Source organism: Dipodomys ordii, unplaced genomic scaffold, assembly GCF_000151885.1.
Source record: "Dipodomys ordii isolate 6190 unplaced genomic scaffold, Dord_2.0 Scaffold118, whole genome shotgun sequence".
NCBI classification, from domain to species: domain Eukaryota; kingdom Metazoa; phylum Chordata; class Mammalia; order Rodentia; family Heteromyidae; genus Dipodomys; species Dipodomys ordii.
Genome location: NW_012267334.1, coordinates 889937 through 908374, shown reverse-complemented (window position 1 = coordinate 908374; position 18438 = coordinate 889937). Strand labels below are relative to the sequence as shown.

Genomic DNA, 18438 nt, shown 5'->3' with positions numbered 1-18438 from the left:
CCCTCCTTCCCCGCAGCGTGACGGACGCCACCGAGCTCTGGAGCACCTGCTTCTCCCCAGACAGCCTGCCCACCCTTGTGTGTAATGGCTTCCCATACCCGCGGGGCCACCGTCAGGAGGGGACCGAGGCTCTCGGACGGGCCAGCACCCCTTGCCCTCACTGGAAGTTGTGATCCTAAGGCTGGGCTGGAACCCCCGAGGGCTGCGGGTCGGGCAGGTCTGGGCGTCCCCGGCGTCCAGTGACGAGTCTCTGCCCTTCAGAAAGCCCGCTTTGGCCTGAGTGGGACCGAGGACATCACCTCCCGGTTCAGGTGAGCCCCGAGCTGGAGGAGGGGTGGGTGTGGAGAGGGGGCCAGGCACCGACTGGCCGCCTCTCCTCCTCCAGGACAGCCTGCCAGCAGCACGGGGTGACCGTAAGCCTGCGGGACGGCAGGGCGTCCCTGACCATTTCGGGAGGGCCCTCCACACTGGCCTTTGACCTTGCCAAGGTTCCAGGGCCTGAGGCAGCCGCCAGGTTGCAGACGCTGACTCTGGGCCTGGCAGAACGCGTGTGCAGTCTGGAAAGGCAGCTCGCAGGTAGAGTGGGCTTCTTCCTCACCTGTACCTTACTAGGGTCCCTGTTTGTGCCCTGCTTTCTCCTGGCACTGAGCAGGGTGCCCACCGGCTTTCTCCCTAGCTGTAGAAGAGACAGCTGCCAACCCGAGGAAGAGCCCTCGAGCCGCAGGACCTCAGTTCTTCCCCCCAGGTACAGTCCGCCCTCCTTCCTCTGCAGCTGTCTCCCAGAAGCTCAGGCTCCAGGGAGAGCATCAAGACCCCACCTGTTTTCTCCCAGATTCTGATCCACAGAGAGGTGGCTCCGGACCTGGGGTCAGGAGACGGTGTCCAGGGGAGTCCCTCATCAACCCTGGCTTCAAGAGGTATTTCCCACCTGTCCCTGCCAGCCTGGGTCCCGGTCCTCTCCTCCACCCCCACCCCCCCACACACACACTGCTCCCTCTACCCTCCCAGGAAGAAACCAGCTGGTGGAGTCAACTTTGACGAACTCTGAAGGTGTGGCCTTGCTAGGAGTCTGCCTGTGAGGGGGGCGGGGAAAGCCATCAGCACCAGAGACTACTCCCACTGGCCAGTCCTGCTTCCGGGCAGGACTGCAGCTGCCCCACCGGTCTCCTTCCTGTCAAATAAACAGCTACCGGAATGGAGACGCTAGCTAGACTCTGATTTGGGGGAGTTGGCCTGGAATGGAGACGCTAGCTAGACTCTGATTTGGGGGAGTTGGCCTGGGATGGAGACGCTAGCTAGACTCTGATTTGGGGGAGTTGGCCTGGGATGGAGACGCTAGCTAGACTCTGATTTGGGGGAGTTGACCTGGGATGGAGACACTAGCTAGACTGATTTGGGGGAGTTGGCCTAGGGGAGGGGCCCAGAGGCCCCTTTTGACAAGCTCTGGGCATGGAGCCAGTCTGTCAACAGGTGCAGCAGGTCCTCAGCCCCCTGGAGGAGGCTCTTCCAGGCTGGACCTCTTAACCCTGTCCAACTGCCCCTGCATGGCCAGGTGGGGCCAGGGCTCCCCAAGGGCTTGGAAGTCTGCACTTCCCCTCCAGGTCCTGTTCAGGCCAGGCAGGGCCACTCAAGTATCCACTTCTCAGTCCTGGGCAGATGCATGATGGGAAGGTGCGCCAGGCTGTGGAAAGCTCCTACTGGTGATGGGGCTGGCCACTGGCTGGGGTGGGGCTGAGGAATGCCCGGAACCCGGAGGTTGGACTTGGGGCGCTTTGCTCCCCACCCTCTGGCCACACAGGGCACCCCGCCCTGGCTTGACTGGTTTGGGAGCCTAATCCAGTCCCCCAGGTCCATGGCACCCCTGTGCTGGCTGACTGCAGGAGGCCCTGGGCCCAAGTGCCAGCCCCCGAGGGGGTGGGTGCCCTGCCCACTCCGCTCCACCCACGTCATCCTGCACTGTCATCCGCCAGGTTTGCACCATGGGGCAAGGGTGGTGTGACTGCCACCTCCGGCCACTCCGGCGTTCAGGACACATTCACTGGGGACCAAGATGCTTTTATCGGGCTGCACACAAGCACATGAGCGGGCAAGGGTTGCGGGTGCGGTGGGGCACTAGCGGGCACGCACTGCAGGCCGGTAAGCTGCCAGGATCTCCTCACTGTGTGGGCATGTGTACTTGAACTCCCTCTCCTGCAGCGCACTGTCCAGGTAGCGGCGCAGGCCACACAGCTCCGCGGGGATGGGCGCCTGGCGGAAGTGTGTGCACACGGTCTGCGGCGGGTGGGCAACGCAGGCTGCGTCAGGGCCTCGGGAGCGCGCCCCCCACCCCACCCCCTCGCACCTGAGCCCGGCTCACGTCCACAATGTGCAGCTTGGGCAGCAGGCCGCAGTCAGCCAGCGTAAGCTGGTCCCCGTCCAGGAAGCGGCGCCGGGACTCGCGCAGCTGCGGCTCCCGAGCCAGCTCGTGCTCCAGCGGGGCGCGCAGGTAACTGTCCAGCCGGGTGAGGGCGCGCAGCAGCTGCTGGTACAGAGCTGGGGCAGGAGAACCGTGAGGACCCTGCTCGGGATGCGCCCCGCCGCCCACCCCCGCCAGGCCTCACCATTGTCCTGTGCGGGCACCGGGTTCTTGATGAACGCAGAGAACTTGTGGAAGACATCGCTGCCAGCAGTGCAGGACTCGCGGTAGCGGGGCGCCAGGTGGGGGAAGCTGCGGAGGTGGGTGGTGTCAGCGCTGGGGTCGGGTCCTGTGTGGGTCCAGCCACCCTTCCTGGGCCTCCTCTTGGCCCTCCCACGCCCTCCGGCCCTCACTCCGGAGGCCCCAGCGTCTCCTCCAGGAACTCCTCGATCTGCAGAGTGTCGGTCTTAGCCTCGCCGTCGTAGAGGAGGATGGGCAGCTGTGAGCCCGGTGCGAAGTCCTTCAGCACGTCCAGCGCCCTGTGAGCACCAAGCAGGAGGGAGGCGGCTGCCAGCCGTGGGCAGAGGGTGGGGGAGCGCAGGGGCGGGGTCTCACCTGTGAGTGTCCACCGTGGTGAGGGTGAAGGGCACTCCCTTCAGGAGCAGGACCATGAAAAGCCGCTGGCAGGAGGGGCAGTGCCCCACACTCTCGCCATCCTCGCTGGCCTGGGTGGGTGGAGCCGGGGTTGGACTGGGAGCAGACCCAGGAATCCTGCCGCCCGGCTGGGTGGGTCCTGCCTCCCACTGCCGGTGGGTCTGGAGCCATGCCAGGGCCGGCGTAATGGGGCACAGCCTCTCCAAGCTCCAGAGGGCCTTGGCTGGCTCCCTGGGCCGTGGGCAGGGCACAGGGAGCCCTGAGGCAGGTAGGCCTGGGCCTGAGGCCTTGGCCCTAGAACCCTGGGCAGAAGCCAGACCTCCAGAAGGCTCCGGGTCCCTGGGTTGGTGGCAAGGGTCGTGTCTGGCAGCACACCCGTTCCTCAGCTCCAAGTGTGGGTAGGAGGCGAAGGCTTGAGTTCCCAGCCAGGCCGGCGTTGGCCTGAGAGCCAGGGAACTGTCGGCCAGCCCTCCTTTCCCGGCCTGGGGATGAGTCTCTGGAGGCCCGCTCCTCGCTGCCTCCCTATCCAGGGACATTCATCCAGGAAGCCTGGGCTAGCAAGCCAGGGCCGCCCCATTGGGGTGCCTCCTCCTCCAGGGTGCCTGCTCTACGCAGCCTCTGGGGGCTGTCCCAGCCCAGCCCACCACCTAGGAAAAGGAAAGACCCCTTTCTACCTGTACCAGAGAGCACTGCTCCCCCTGCCCGCCCCTCCCACCAGCCCCTGCCCAGCCAGCCTGCCAGAACCTTCACAAACAGCTGCAGCTTGGTAGTTTCGGCCATGGTGGGAGCTGAGCCCGTGTCGCAGTGCAGGCACTGGGCGGGACCTTGGTGCTCTTTTAAGTCGGGGTGCCCCGCCCTCCCCGTCCCGGGCCCGCCCTACATTACTGGGTGGTGCAGGGCTGGTTCTCTGGGAATGTCCCAAGCACAGGGGAGCCAGGCATAACTGGCCGTGGTGGGCTGAGTCCTGGGGCTGGCGGTGGGCATGGAGACCAGAGAGCAGGTGTGCTGGGCACATGCTAGAGGAGGGTGGGCAGGAGAAGCCAGGGGCCCAGGGCCAGCGGGAGGGGCAGCTCAAGTTGAGCCACCCACCATGAGCAGTCCCGCCCAGGACTTGCTCTCACCACAGCAAATGCCCCTTTGCAGAAGGCCCTCAGGACAGAAAGCCAGGGGCAGAGACCGGTAGCAAATGACCCGCTCGGCCTTCGCGTCCATTTCCCTATCCTTGTCAGGACCTGGCTGGGAGTCAGGTCTGGCAGGAAGCGATGCGCCCGTCCATCCTGGGCCTGCTGACCAGGGCGGACACAGCTGCCCGGGTCTGGTGAGCAGACAGGCCTGGCTTTGGTGGGACAGGCGGGACAGTGGACTCACATCTCGTTCTTTGCAGAGGGTCAGGCCGGGTTTCTTACCCTAAATTTAAACCACTACAGTACAGGAGGGGCAAGGACAGCCCTCGGCCGGGAGGCGGCCCTCAGAAGCCCTCAGTGCTCCTTCGGGGTTGCCTGTGTGCCCAGGCCTGGTGCCCTCCATAGCCACAAGCAGACCTGGCCTGGCCGTCTTCCTCCCCCGCAGGGGTGGGGTGGTACTGCCTGGTCCTGACGCAGTGGTGCCCCGCCTGCCCACCCACCCGCTCCTCTGCCTGAACCTGAGTGCGCGGCTGGCGCCCCGGCCCCGGGCTGGCCCGGGCACCCTTCCGTGCCAGGTCTGCCAGGCGGGTTCTTACACCTCACCGCAGGCAGAGCTCCCAAACACCGGCTGTGTGTGCCTCTGGCATCCTCGGGGCCTCAGTTTCTCCTCCCTGCCCCAACTCCGAAGGCCAGTTGTTTGGCTGTTTTTTTCCGGCCCACTAGTTTATACTATGTCCCTGACAAACAGGCCACCACCACAAGAAGCCTAAGGCCCCTCCCTCCCCCAGCCCCCCCCACTCACCCCCCACTCCTCCCCTCCAAGCAGCCACCCACGCCTCCTCCAGCTCTTACAAATGAGGGAAAACAGGACCTGGGAACTGTCACTATGTGCAGTCCCGAGCCACTGCCCACATGAACCTGGACACAGGGCCCAGGCAGGGTGGACTCCGGCGGCTGTGGGTCCTGCTTTTGCTGTCTGTCCAGCTATGCAGTATGTTTTCTGACATGTTTCTAGTAAATGTTTTAAAGAGCTGAAAAATGTCAAAAATAAATAAATAAATAAAGGTGCCAGAGGCTCACACCTATAATCCTAGCTACACAGGAGGCTGAGATCTGAGGATCCCAGGTCAAAGCCAGCCTGGGCAGTTAAGTACATGAAACTCATCGCCAATAAAGAAAACCACAAGTGGTGCTGTGGCTCAAGTGGTAGAGCACTAGTCTTGAGCTGAAGAGCTGAGGGACAGCGCCCAGGCCCAGAGCAAACTTTATGACTGACAAAAAACAAAAACAACTGGGAGCCAGGCACTAGTAGTTTACGCCTGTAATCCTAGCTACTCAGGAGGCTGAGATCTGAGGATCATGGTTCAAAGCCAGCCTAGGCAGGAAAGTCCATGAGACTCTGACCTCCAGTTAAACTACTCAGAAAAGGCCAGAAGTGGTGTTGTGGCTCCAGTGGTCAAATACTAGCCTTAAGCAAAAGAACCTCAGGGACAGCACAAGCCCTCAGTTCAAGCTCTGGGACTTGGGTGCACGCGTAGCACACACACACACCGCACACGCGGCACACACACACACACATACGAGCTGGACCCATGGCCCAGACAGTCCAGTCTTGTTCTCAAACCTACCGCCCTGCCTCCCACCATGTCTGGGGCACTGGGCTGGGTCACCCAAGAACTGCTGGGCAGCTCACTGATGTGGCAGAAACTGCCTGGGCAGAGGTCTCTGTTCTAAAGGGGAAGCCAGGGGGGCCAGCACTGACAGGCATTTGCACAGGGCAGAGCTCTTCAAGAAAAGCACCTAGAAGCAGTGACACCCATCCCAGCAGTGAGCAGACCCAGCACAGAGGGCCCACCTCCAAAGAGCCTCACCCCAAGGGGCTCTCACCCTGAGGCCGGGGAGGGCCTTGGGGGCCGTCTTCGCTCCCCTCCGCGGGACCCAGTGGGGCTCCGCCATCTGCTGGCCAGTCCACACTGCTCCCTACTCACCAGGACCAGGTGCCAGTGCCCTGGCCTGGACTGCAGCCTCCAGAGCTGGGAGAAAGAAACTCCTCTTGTTCCCAAGTGCCCAGCCCAAAGGAGTGAGACAGGGTCCTTGGCTTTGGCCCAGGCGTTGGGCAGAGGAAGTGGGGATAAACTCAAACACAGACAGGACAGGTCAGAAGGACACAGGTCACCTCAGAAGGCTCCTTTGGCTGAGTCTCAGGCAGTGTGGGTCTAAGTGAGAGTAGAGCCAAGCACTGTGAGTCCCGTTAAAACTCCATCTCAATAGAAGTTGTCTGTGTTGATATGCACCTGTCATCCCAGCCTACAATGGTGAGCCGAAGTCCAAACTCAAGCCTGGGCAAAAATGTGAGCCTCTATCTCAAGAAAAACCAGGATAAAAAAGGGCTAGGGATATGGCTGAAGTGGCAGAGTGCCAGACATAAGCAAGCAAGCCAGTACCGCACACTCACAAGAAGTTAAGGTGACTGTAGGAATGATTACTAATATATATATATATATATATATATATATATATATATATATATATATTATATTTGTGTGTGTGTGTCAGTTGTAGGGCCTGAACTCTGGGCCTGGGCGCTGTCCCTCAGCTCTTCAGCTCAAGGCTAATGCTCTACCACTTGAACCACAGCGCCACTTCCAGCTTTTTCTGCCATCCCCGCCCTAAGTGACAGGGTATGAGCAATGGACTAGTCCCACAGTCAAAATGGTGGCTCACGCCAGTAGCCTTGCTACTCAGGCTGAGATCTGTGGATCCCAGTTCAAAGCCAGCCCAGGCAGGAAAGCCTATAAGCTTTTTTTGGGGGGGGGTCCTGTCGTGGGGCCTAAACTCTGGGCCTGGGCGCTGTCCCTCAGCTCTTCAGCTCAAGGCTAGTGCTCTACCACTGGAGCCACAGCACCACTTCTGGCTTTTTTTTTTCTTTTTGCTTATGTGGTGCTGAGGAATGGAAGCCAGGGCCTCAGGCATGCAAGGCAAGCGCTCTACCACTGAGCCATCTTCCCAGCCCCCCAATAAGCTTCTTATTTCCACTTAGCCACACACAAAAATGGCCAGCAGTGGAGCTGTGGCTCAAGTCATCGAGCGCTAGCCTTGAGTAAAAAAGCTCAGGAACAGTACCCAGCCCAGAATTCAAGCCCCGAACCCATGCTCGCACACACACACACACACACACACACACACACACACACACACACACACAGCTGGTGAGAGGATGCCTTAAGGATCTTCACAAAGTCTGTAGCCTAAAGACACTCACCATGTACACTGTCCAGGTCTCTGGGGAAGGAGTTGGCATGGCGTGGCTCAGCAGGGTCTAGCCGGGCATTAACCCAGCTACACATTCCCTTCTGCATCGCAGGGTCCTCTTAGCTCCTGTTATTTCGAGATGAAGGCCCTACAACCGGAGGCCACTACAGGGTGGAGGCCAGTCCCTCCATCAGATCCTAACACACCCGACCCTCCAGCCTTGGGCCAGGAATCTTCAGCTCCACAGCCCCAGCACAATCCGAAGCCCTGACCTACCTGGCCACGCCAGCCCTCTCCTCCCTCCCCACCACTCATCCCCTTAGCTGGCCCTGCCCAGAGCCCTGGGCCTTGGGGGTCCACGCGTGCCGCCTCTTCCGTCTTGGGCCCTTCCCTTAAGCATGTCTGTCTCGACTGTAGTGCCAGCCTGGAGGTTATCTCGTCTCCCTGGTCCTCCAGGAGACGGAGACAGCCCAGCACACACAAGTGCAGCACGGGCCCTGGTCTGGGAGTGGCAGGCTGGGCCGGGCGGCAGCAGGGCCAGGGCAGGGGCTAGGCACTCCACGTGCTGTCGGCGCCGTACACGGCTTGGTAGGGAATGGGACAGGGCTTCCATCAGCCCACAGAGGCTCCACCCCAGAGCAGGGGAGGGGAAGGAAGGGGAGGCAGGGATAACCTGCTTCTGCTCCCCCTCCCACACCTGCCCGGGGCAATGACAGAGCTGACCCAGCTCACTAGACCATCTTCATCCCAGCTCCACGGGCTTTTTTGCTTATTTATTGAAAACAAACATCTGTGCGCTATGTGCAGGTCCAGCCCCCAGGTGGGTGACGGGCAGGGGCCAAGCTGGAGGGGAGAGCAAAGACAGCTGGAGGGGGAGGAGTGGGGATGGACCCCACACCTGGCCGGTAGGGCCTGTTCTCCACTCCTGCTACTCTGCCAGGGCCACAGGAGCCCTCCCCGCCACATCCGGGGCTTCTGGGGGTGGCCCCAGCAGCCCAGCTGCAGGCTGGGGAAATCCCTTCTTCTGATGCCGCCCGCCGCTCCAGACCACAACAAGCCTCTTGCATCAACCATCGATGTAAGAGGCCAGTGGAGGATACCAGCCCTGACCAGCCTCGGGGCACCGAGGAGAGGGGTCAGGCGGTGCGCCTGGGCAGCCCATATCACCCTGGGAAGGTGGGCAGAGCTGGGCAGGACATGGGCCGGGCCAGGCCCCAAGGCTTTAAGGCAAAGCAGGGTGAGGGTGTGTGCAGCCCAGGGCCGGGCCAGCCTTTGGCACAAGTAGGGGAGGACAGCCGCAGTAACCACAGGGCAGGGCCAAGGAGGGCGGTGGGCTGGAGGAGGGCGAAGAGCCCCTTGGTCCTGCACGTTCCTTCCAGGGCCTGCAGGTGTGCACGGGGGGAGGGAGGGCCTCAGCCCCCGCTGATTTCTGTCCCCAGCATGTCCTGACTCAGTGCCAGCTGTCAGCAGAGGGTGTCTGTGTTGAAGGAGAGCTGGACCTAGTGGACAGCAACCAGGGCAGGTTTGAAGAGACAGCATCTCAGCTCCCACGGGGCTTGAGGTGCATGCAGTCTGACCTCTGGCTTCTGGCCTGGACAGAGCCCCCACAGCCCAGCCTCTGGCCTTGAACCCAGACCTCTCCCCAGGCTCCTCTCCTCTGTCTCCTCCGAGCACACTCCTAGTATCTGGCTTCTCTGGTGGCCTCTCTAGTGTCCACTCTGTTTCTATTTCTATGTCTCCAACATCCATAGACTCTGATCCCCTCTTCCTCCTCCCACCTCTGACCAGGTTCTCCAAGCTTCCAGCAAGTTCTGCATCTCGTCTCTTGTCCTGCCATCCTGTCTACTAGAGGCTTCAGAACATGCAAGTCCCTCTCTGTCCCCAGCCCATGGACAGCAGGCATGGCCTGGCCAGTTCTTCCCACCGTCCCTCCGCATGAGGCCCTACACGGTCTGGTTCCGTGGGCAGCGTGGCCCGCTCACCCGCTCCTCCTCGAAGCTGATGAGGCCCTCATCCTCTGTATCCAGGTCCTCGGGTTCGTCCGTCACCAGCGCCCGCAGCTCCGTGGGGGCTGGCCGGGGCCTCAGCAGGCTCAGCAGGCGGCCCAGGGGCGACCGCAGGGCCGAGGGAGGCTCGGTCTCCTGCTGCTCCAGGTTGTCACTCTGCTTCTTGGCAAAGTTCACAAACACCTGAGGGGCGGCAGGGGGTCGGAGGGGGCGGGTGAGGAGGGAGCGGAGGAGGGGGGCTGCGATCCCCCCGACGCCAGCAGCTGCCCTCACTCACGTTGTCCAGGGTGGTCTGGCTAACTGAGTAGTCCTCGATCCCCAGCACGCCCACCACCTGCTCCATCTTGCTGAACACCTGAGCCAGCGAGACATGCTCCGACTTGAGCTGGTACTGCACCTTGGTGTGGTGCCGCTCCTGGGGAGGGATGAGGCAGGGGGGTGATGCGGGATGAGGGGGGTCCTGGGCCGGGCCCCCCATGCCCCGAGGCAGCCCCCCCTACCTTCAGCACAGCCTCTGGGAAGTTCCGGTTGAAGAAACACACCACGTCCTTCACGTTCTGGCTGCACTTGGTCCGCACCGTGATCATGTAGCCGTCTCCGAACCTGGCCACACACACCCATGGCCGGGAGCCCTGTGCGGCCACGGAACCCTCCCCCCCCCCCCGCTCCCAACCCCCCAGGAGGACACCGGCCCTGGGCCTCACCTGTTCTTCAGGTGCTGGATGCTGCCCAGACAGCGCAGACGCCCATTCACCATGATGGCCAGCCGTGTGCACAGGGCCTCGCACTCCTCCATGCTAGATGGGCAGACAGAGGCTGGCACCAGCAGAGGCCGCAGGGGACGCGGCGGGGGCGGGGGACACCCACCTGTGCGACGTCAGCACCACCGAGCGACCCGTTTTGATGAGGTCCAGGATGAGGTTCCACAGGAAGCGCCGGGCCTTGGGGTCCATGCCAGTGGTGGGCTCGTCCTGGGGAGGGCTTGGTCAGCACCGCTCTCCGTGGTGTGGCCACCAGGAAGGCTGGACGGGGGCGACGCAGGCTTACCAGGAAGATGAAGGCGGGGTACCCGATGAGCGCGATGGCCGTGGACAGCTTCCGCTTGTTCCCGCCGCTGTAGGTGCCCGCAGGCTTGTCGGCGTACTTGGTCAGCTCCAACTTCTCCAGAGCCCACTTCACCACCTGGCGGGCGGAGGGCAGCGCGGGGCTCACCCAGGGCGTCCCGTGCACGCGCAGGCCTGTGGTGCCCCTCCTGCTCCCCGCTCCCCACTCCTCCCCCCCAGCTCCCCGTCCCCCCCCCCGCTCCCCCCTCACCCGGGCCTCGTCCTTCCAGGGGATGCCCCGCAGGCGCGTGTACAGCTGCAGGTGCTCTCGGGCCGTGAGCTCGTCGAACAGGGCGTCGAACTGCGGGCAGTAGCCGAGGCTCTGCTGCACCTGGGGCAGCTCCTTCAGCACGCTGAGGACACAGGGCCGTCAGCACATGGGGGGCCCACCGCCCCCCCTCCCGGGCCCCACCCGCACCTGTGCCCGTTGACGAAGGCCTCGCCTCCTGTGGTGCTCTCGTCTCCCGTCAGCATCTTGAAGGTGCTCGTCTTGCCCGCGCCGTTGACGCCCAGGAGGCCAAAGCACTCCCCGGGCCGCACGCCCAGGCACAGGCGGTCGACGGCCAGGATGCGGCCGATCTTCCGGGACTTGTACACCTGCCCAGGGAGCCTGCCCACTCAGTGGGGCCGGGGGGGAGGGGGTGGGCAGCCTGCCCCTCACCCGCCCTGCCCACTTGCCTGGGCCCCCTCTGCCGCCCCCGCCCCCACCCTCACCCCGCAGCCTCGGGGCCCACCTTGGTCAGGTTCTCAATCTTGACCATGTCATTGTCTGCATCTCCACGAAGCACCCGCTGCCGTTCGGCGGCCACATCCACGTCGTCCTCCACAGGCTTGGTGGACACAGGCATGCGTCTAGAGGACATGGTGAGCAGGTCCAGACAGCACGCCCACCCCAATGCCCGCTCGGCCCTCTCTGCCGAGGGCGGGCAGCGCCAGGGTGGCCCCGCCCCGCCCGGCACCCCACTCACGGAGGCTGCCGCAGGAAGTTGTACTGGCACATGATCGTGAGAAGAAAGCCCACCACGCCCTCGACGGTCATGGCCACCAGCCCTCGTGTCACGATGTCCCACTCAAACGGAGACTTCATCTTGTCGAACTGGCCTGCGGGGCGGCGGGCTTAGGGTCCGCACCGCAGAGCCCGCAGCCTCCCCACATCAGCCGTTCTGGGCATGGGCTGGGGCTAAGCTCCAGAGGCCCCCGTGGAGCCCCGCACCCCCATGCCTGGCCAGGGTTCCTCACCAATCTTGGCATAGTACTCGTTGATGTACTCGTTGTAGGCCATCTCCATGAGCCCGTGGCCCAGGTTGTAATTGGGGAAGATGAGGAAGCAGCTTTTTAGGTAGCTGTTGACGGCCTTCAGGTCCTGGGGGCGGGGTTCAGGCTCAGCACAGCTGCATCAGGCAGCGGATTCCCCCGCCCCCCACCCCGCCCCCACCCACCTTGTCGTGCTCAAAAAGCTGCAGCAGGAAGGTGGCCACGGTGGCCGTGATGCCGATGAAGAGGTTGATAACGATGAGGAACACATAGGCCGAGCTGGGGACCTCAAACCAGAAGGAAGCTGGGTACATGATGGGCGTGATGGACCACCTGGGGGCCGGCGGGCAGCATTCACTGGGCAGCCCCGGCCTGCCCGCCCCTGCCTGACCTTCCCCTGCCCCCGACCTGCCTGCTCCTGCCCCCACCCCCTGGCCTGCCTGCTCACCCCTGCCTTTTCCACCACTCCCAAGCTGCCTGCCCCCAGACCCCTGCCTTTGCCCCTTCCGCCACCCCTTACCCATAGAGTAGGAACAAGGAGAGCACAGCTGGAAAGTTGGTGGGTGATGTGTAGGCCGGAAGGTCAAAAACAAACAGGATGATGACACAGCACGTAGCCGGGACCAGGTAGTTAAGCTGCCAAGACAGGGGTTGCAGCTGAGGGTGGGGCACGGATGGGGCCAGGGTCAGAGTGTGGTCGTGCAGGGGACATACCATGTCCCACACGTAGTTGGCCAGCCAGTAGGTGACAGGGTTGCAGCCACTGACAAACTGTAGGTGCTTGGCTTTGGTAGACTTTTCAGCGACCAGGAAGACCACAAAGCTGGCCGGCACGAAGGACATGGCCACGATGATGAAGATGGCTATGACAACGTCGGTGCCCTGCAGCCTGGAGGGAGGAACGCTCAGCCCCATGGGGCAGCAGGACTCTGCACCCGCTTCACCCCACCCCGCCCCACCCCGCCCCACATACAGGTAATCCAGAGAGAGGCTGGCGCTTGTCTTATTCATGGGGTGGTTGGTGACAGTGATGCCTGAACACACAAAGAACAGCTTCAGACCGTCAGCCCCCCTCACCACTCCACCCTGCCCCCCTCTCGGGGCCCCCCTGCTTCCACCAGGTCCACGGGGCCCCAGCGCACCATAGGCTGCGGGGTTGCCCTTGCCCTTGGGCAGGTTGGCACGCAGGATGGCGTTGTTCAGGCTGTTGAGGTAGGTGGGCATGCTGTGATAGCCCTTGTTATTATAGAGCACCTGTGGAAAGACAGAAGCGCACAGAGGCCCACGGGCTGGGGGTCACGGGGGCAGGGCTCGGTGCCGCCCGTACAGCCCCAGGACAGCAGCTCACCTGCGCCGCCCTTCGCACTGCAATCTTCCGCACCATTGGTGGGGCCCGGGTGCCAAAGGAGGCTGGGATGGACTTGAGGACATTGCCGAAGGTGAGGGCCCCATACCTAGAGGGGGGAGGGAGGCATGAGGCCCAGCAGGCGATGGCTGGCCACCTTCACCCCGGCACTCACTGCTCACCGGTGCAGCCGGAAGCGGTCGGAAGTGAAGAGTAGGTATTCGGAGACGTTGTGGCCGGTGATGTCCATCAGGATGTCACCTGTGACCACCCGCATCTGGGGCGGGTGTCCGCCCACACTGCTGGGGCAGGAGAAGCCCGTGCCCTGGGCAGAGCAGGTGCAGCGGACAGGCTCCCGCACCAGGCGTGGCAGAGACGGTGCCGACGTCCACGTCTCTGTGGACACAGCACAGTGAGAGACAGGCCGTTCACAGCCTCTGCTGGGACCCAGCAGCCCTCCAGGAGCAGATACCTGGCCCGGTGGTGGGTGGCAGAGAGGCGTTCCAGGCCTGTGGCAGGTCCTCGTCCGAGGACATGGGGGAGTCGGACGGGGCAGGAGAGGGTGGGGGCGGCACGAAGTTGGACAGCGGCAGCCCCTGGGTGAAGGACTCCAGGCACATGCCGTCAAAGAACCGGGCGGCCAGCAGGCGGGACTCTCCACTGCTCAGATTCACCGTTGGCCCCAGGGAGCCATTGGCGGGAGACTTGAGCACACAGGTAGCGCCTACACCCGAGGGCAGCCGGAAGGTGCTCACCAGCTGCTGGGGGCTGGCGTCAGGTGACAGCCGCAGTCTTGGGGTATGAAGGTGAGTTAGGGACTATTGGGCTCACCTCCCTCCCCGACCCCAGCTGCTGCGCAGCCCCTGCCCACGGCCTCACCGGTACTCCCGGCGCTCCTCATTGGCATAGGGGATGAAGTTGCCACGGGGCTGGGTGTAGTTGTGGTACTGGGAGGGTGACAGGACCAGTGGCGGCAGGTCACCTAGAAGGAGCACGGGAACCCTGAGCAGGGCCCCGCTTCCCTCCTCCCAGTAACAGTCTGGGGTCTGACAGAGGTCTGGCAGAGGGTGCAGACCAGGACTCATTAGGGCCAAGCTGCCCCACTGGCCCGGCCCACCCTGCCTTGGACCAGAGGCTGGCTCCGCCCCACCCTGTTGGCTCCGCCCACCCTGCCTTGGACCAGAGGCTGGCTCCGCCCCACCCTGTTGGCTCCGCCCACCCTGCCTTGGACCAGAGGCTAGCTCACCTTATCCTGCCGGCCCCACCCCTTACCTATCTCAGGGACGGAGAGCGCCACGGTCATGGCCACGCAGACGAAGAAGGCAGGCAGCAGGATCTGCGAGCACAGCGCTTTGGAGTTGCGGCGCGCACAGTGGAAGCGCTTCACCAGGAGCCCATGGAACTGCCGCACCTTCAGCCACCAGCCCTCCAGCTTGTGGCTGCCCTGGCCCACCCGTGTGAGGACCTCCGCCTCGGCCTCTGCAGGGAGACGGAGGCGCAGCAGCTGCCCCGCTTGCCCTCTGCAGGGGCGGAGCCGCTGCCCCACACTGCCCTCCCCAGCTGCCATGACCTCCCCCACCTTGCAAGCTGACATTATCCGGGTCCTGCAGGTTATCAAAAAGGGGGCGGTAATCGCCGTAGACGTCGGCGTAGCCAGCTCCCTCGTCACCGCGGGCAGAGCCCACGGAGGAGGCTGACTGCAGCGACGCCTGTGACTGGGCCAGCTCTGAGCACCGGGCCAGGTTGCCAGCTTGATCTTCCCCGCACACTGGGCCCTCGGCCCCAGGCAGCACATCCTTCCTGGACTCCTTCACGTCTGCCACAGAAGAGGGGCCAGGGAGAGAGGAAGGGAGTCGGAAGGGCTCAGAGCCACCTGCTCCCACCCCCACTTGCCCAGCACCCCGGTTCTTGCTGTCTACCCAGGACCCTAGCCCCCCTGACCTGACCTGTGGCCGCCATTCCCTGTCACCCGGGCCCCTGTGCTGGCTGTGAGGAGGCCCGGTCCCTCTCTCCCATCCGGGATGGCCGTGTGAGGCCCGGCTCAGCGCAGGCCCCGGTGGCCCCCAACTCTCACCCGCCTCACTGTTCTCCAGGGACTGGTCCTCCTCAGACACTTTGAGGAACACCTCCTCCAGCGTCGTGTCCATCAGCCCGAAGCTGCTCAGGTGTAGCGCGTCCAGGCTGTGCTCTAAGTGCTGAGAGGGGCCGGACTGAGTCCTGAGCGGGTGGACGGCCCCCCTCCCCCGCCGCTGCCCGGCCCCAGCCCCGCTCAGCCCTCACACCTGGAAGAGACGCTCGAAGGCCCCCTTCTTGGCGGCTTCACTGGGCAGGATGTAGGAGAGCTCGGTGCTGGTGTCTGAGACCAACAGGCAGGAGGCCACGTGCTTGCGGATGAACTGGGACACCTGGGGCTCAGAGCAGCTGCTCAGCTGGGCCCGGCCTGGGGGGCTGGAGGCCAGCCCTGGCTCTGGGGACAGAACGGGACGGGGGGACTCACTAGGAGCTAAAGAAAATATTCCGGATGAGACCCCGGCCAGGTCAAGAGGGAGCTGGGAGACGGGGTCCAGACCTCCCCAGTATCCAGGGCGTGATGGAACAAGGGTCCCAGGGAAGGCGGACCTCAGCACAGACCTTGGGGAGCGCCAGGCTCAGCGGGACGCTTGACCAGAGTGAGGCGGTAACCGTCGCCATAGGCGCCCTTGAGGAAGAGCGGGGAGCCGCAGCACCTGAGCTTGCCGTGGGAGACGATGGCGATGCGGTCCCCCAGCAGCTCGGCCTCATCCATGTGGTGCGTGGACAGGAGGATGGTGCGGCCTGGAGCGGGTCACATCCTGGGTAAGGGGTGTAGCGGTGGGCAGGCCAAACACCCTGTCTGTGCCAGCCCGGCACCCCGGTCACCGGGCCTGTACCCCCATCCATGCCAGCCCGGCACCCCGCTCACCAGGCCTGTACCCCCATCCATGCCAGCCCGGCACCCCGCTCACCAGGCCTGTACCCCCATCCATGCCAGCCTGGCACCCCGCTCACTGGGCCTGTACCCCCATCCGTGTCAGCCCGGCACCCTGCTCACCAGGCCTGTACCCCCATCCATGCCAGCCCAGCACCCCGCTCACCAGGCCTGTACCCCCATCTGTACCAGCCTGGCACCCCGCTCACCAGGCCTGTACCCCCATCCGTGCCAGCATGGCACCCCACTCACCAGGCCTGTACCCCCATCCATGCCAGCCTGGCACCCCGCTCACCAGGCCTGTACCCCCATCTGTGCCAGACTGGCACCCTGCTCACCAGGCCTGTACCCCCATCCATGCCAGCCTGGCACCCCGCTCACCAGGCCTGTACCCCCATCCATGCCAGCTTGGCACCCCGCTCACCGGGCCTGTACCCCCATCTGTGCCAGCCTGGCACCCCACTCACCGGGCCTGTACCCCCATCCATGCCAGCCTGGCACCCCGCTCACCAGGCCTGTACCCCCATCCGTGCCAGCTTGGCACCCTGCTCACCAGGCCTGTACCCCCATCCGTGCCAGCCTGGCACCCCACTCACCGGGCCTGTACCCCCATCCATGCCAGCCTGGCACCCCGCTCACCAGGCCTGTACCCCCATCCATGCCAGCCTGGCACCCCACTCACCAGGCCTGTACCCCCATCCATGCCATCCTGGCACCCCGCTCACCAGGCCTGTACCCCCATCTGTGCCAGCCTGGCACCCCACTCACCAGGCCTGTACCCCCATCTGTGCCAGCCCAGCACCCCACTCACCGGGCCTGTCCCTGTCAGCCTGGCACCCCGCTCACCAGGCCTGTACCCCCATCCATGCCAGCCTGGCACCCCGCTCACCAGGCCTGTACCCCTGTCTGTGTCAGCCTGGCACCCCGCTCACCAGGCCTGTACCCCCATCTGTGCCAGCCTGGCACCCCGCTCACCAGGCCTGTACCCCCATCCATGCCAGCCTGGCACCCCACTCACCAGGCCTGTACCCCCATCTGTGCCAGCCCGGCACCCCACTCACCAGGCCTGTACCCCTGTCTGTGTCAGCCTGGCACCCGCTCACCAGGCCTGTACCCGCGTCTGTGTCAGCCCGGCACCCCACTCACCAGGCCTGTACCCCCGTCCCTGTCAGCCCAGCACTCCGCTCACCAGGCCTGTACCCCTGTCTGTGCCAGCTTACCGGGCTTGTATTTCAGGATGAGGTCCCAGATGGCCCGGCGCGCATAGGGGTCGACACCCGCAGTGGGCTCATCCAGGATGATGGCACGGGAACCCCCCACGAAGGCAATGGCCACCGAGAGCTTGCGCTTCATCCCACCAGACAGCGTCTGCACCAGCGAGTGCCGCTTGTTGGAGAGCTCCAGGTCCTCGATCATCCTAGGGACCCGAGAGGTGGGCGAAGCACAGCATCGGGCATCCAGTGGCAGCCCCCCCCACGTGCTGCATCCTCCCCCCACCTCATGCTCCCTACCCCACACCCACACCCATCCTCCATCCCACCTGCCCCCAGCTCCACCCACTTGTCCATCTCCTTGTGGACCTCCTCCTGTGCCATGCTCTTCAGCCGGGAGTAGAACCAGAGGTGCTCTTCCACCGTGAGGCGGTCAAACAGCACATTGTGTTGTGGGCACATGCCCAAGTTTTTGCGGATGGCATCCATCTCCGTGCGGATGTCATGTCCGTAGATGGTGGCTGACCCCGATGTGGGTGGGAACAGGCCGGTCAAGATGGACCTGGGCGGGCGGACAGGGTCACGACCCCACCACCAGAGGGGAAGCCATCTACCCCCGGGTTAGGGTCTCCTCTCGCAAGACACTCACATGGTGGTGGTCTTGCCCGCCCCATTGTGGCCCAGGAACGAGACCACCTGGTTCTCGTAGAGGTTGAGGCTCAGCTTGTTCAGGGCCAGCTTCTTGTCATTCTTGTACACCTTGGTGAGCCTGTCCACGCAGACCACCAGCGGCAGGTGTGTGGGCTCCTCCTCCATGCCACGCATCTCCTCTGCACCAGGGCTGCAGGTTAGCCTGCAGGGCCGGGACCCCAACCTCCGCCCCGGCTCAGCCCCCACGTCGGCCCCGCCTCACCAAAGCGCCTGCTCTCCATGGCGCAGGCCTGGTCCTCCTCCATGACGCTGAGGCGGGGCGCCCGCACCCAGGGCCAGCTCCACTCCCACGTCTCCGTGCGTCCACTGCCCAGCCAGTAGGACTTCTGCAGCGGGAAGTACCAGGGCCGGGGCAGCCCGTACATGCCTGGAGGTCGGGGAGGGGAGGTTGACCCAGGGCCGGGGCAGCCCGTACATGCCTGGAGGTCGGGGAGGG

The 18438-nt window shown here is 64.0% G+C and overlaps 3 protein-coding genes across 3 annotated transcripts in view; 1 reads left to right on the top strand and 2 right to left on the bottom strand.

The window, feature by feature from the left end:
* Positions 1-8: 8 nt before the first annotated feature.
* Positions 9-1199, top strand: LOC105995579 (chromosome unknown open reading frame, human C9orf142; the record flags this gene model as incomplete). The annotated part of the gene is made up of 6 exons (XM_013029345.1): positions 9-77; positions 262-311; positions 386-576; positions 677-745; positions 833-917; positions 1009-1199. Coding segments are annotated over 6 exons (504 nt in total), but the record flags the coding sequence as incomplete, so codon positions are not given.
* A 789-nt stretch (positions 1200-1988) lies between these two features.
* Clic3 (chloride intracellular channel 3) lies at positions 1989-3847 on the bottom strand. The gene is made up of 6 exons (XM_013029411.1): positions 3794-3847; positions 3011-3120; positions 2809-2934; positions 2601-2707; positions 2357-2532; positions 1989-2271 (listed from the first exon to the last, which is right to left on the bottom strand). Exons 1-6 carry the CDS (start codon positions 3827-3829, stop codon positions 2113-2115), a joined length of 714 nt encoding a protein of 237 aa, XP_012884865.1. The 5' UTR covers positions 3830-3847; the 3' UTR covers positions 1989-2112.
* Positions 3848-8184: 4337 nt separating this feature from the next.
* Positions 8185-18438, bottom strand: part of Abca2 (ATP-binding cassette, sub-family A (ABC1), member 2) — a 22994-nt gene continuing 12740 nt past the window's right edge. Inside the window, exons 25-54 of the mRNA XM_013029344.1 lie at positions 18205-18369; positions 17941-18121; positions 17641-17853; positions 17301-17497; positions 15765-15947; positions 15416-15600; positions 15208-15328; positions 14713-14949; positions 14406-14612; positions 14013-14115; positions 13606-13925; positions 13316-13529; positions 13137-13242; positions 12931-13042; positions 12762-12822; positions 12503-12677; positions 12309-12424; positions 11974-12121; positions 11774-11897; positions 11503-11635; positions 11269-11386; positions 10953-11131; positions 10746-10887; positions 10479-10613; positions 10299-10402; positions 10136-10228; positions 9932-10034; positions 9709-9846; positions 9408-9614; positions 8185-8924 (exon numbers count right to left, since the gene is read on the bottom strand). Of these exons, the coding sequence (XP_012884798.1) occupies positions 8889-8924; positions 9408-9614; positions 9709-9846; positions 9932-10034; positions 10136-10228; positions 10299-10402; positions 10479-10613; positions 10746-10887; positions 10953-11131; positions 11269-11386; positions 11503-11635; positions 11774-11897; positions 11974-12121; positions 12309-12424; positions 12503-12677; positions 12762-12822; positions 12931-13042; positions 13137-13242; positions 13316-13529; positions 13606-13925; positions 14013-14115; positions 14406-14612; positions 14713-14949; positions 15208-15328; positions 15416-15600; positions 15765-15947; positions 17301-17497; positions 17641-17853; positions 17941-18121; positions 18205-18369 (4556 nt within the window). The 3' untranslated portion in view covers positions 8185-8888. The remainder of the gene's footprint in view (positions 8925-9407; positions 9615-9708; positions 9847-9931; positions 10035-10135; positions 10229-10298; positions 10403-10478; positions 10614-10745; positions 10888-10952; positions 11132-11268; positions 11387-11502; positions 11636-11773; positions 11898-11973; positions 12122-12308; positions 12425-12502; positions 12678-12761; positions 12823-12930; positions 13043-13136; positions 13243-13315; positions 13530-13605; positions 13926-14012; positions 14116-14405; positions 14613-14712; positions 14950-15207; positions 15329-15415; positions 15601-15764; positions 15948-17300; positions 17498-17640; positions 17854-17940; positions 18122-18204; positions 18370-18438) is intronic.

Excerpts from the sequence above, each read along its gene's own strand:
- Clic3 (XM_013029411.1), bottom strand. The coding sequence starts at position 3,829 with ATGGCCGAAACTACCAAGCTGCAGCTGTTTGTGAAG. Across the intron at positions 2,708-2,808 it reads GAGACGCTGGGGCCTCCGGA|CTTCCCCCACCTGGCGCCCC; the intron begins GTGAGGGCCGGA and ends CCACCTCCGCAG. Across the intron at positions 2,533-2,600 it reads GGTGCCCGCACAGGACAATG|CTCTGTACCAGCAGCTGCTG; the intron begins GTGAGGCCTGGC and ends CTCCTGCCCCAG.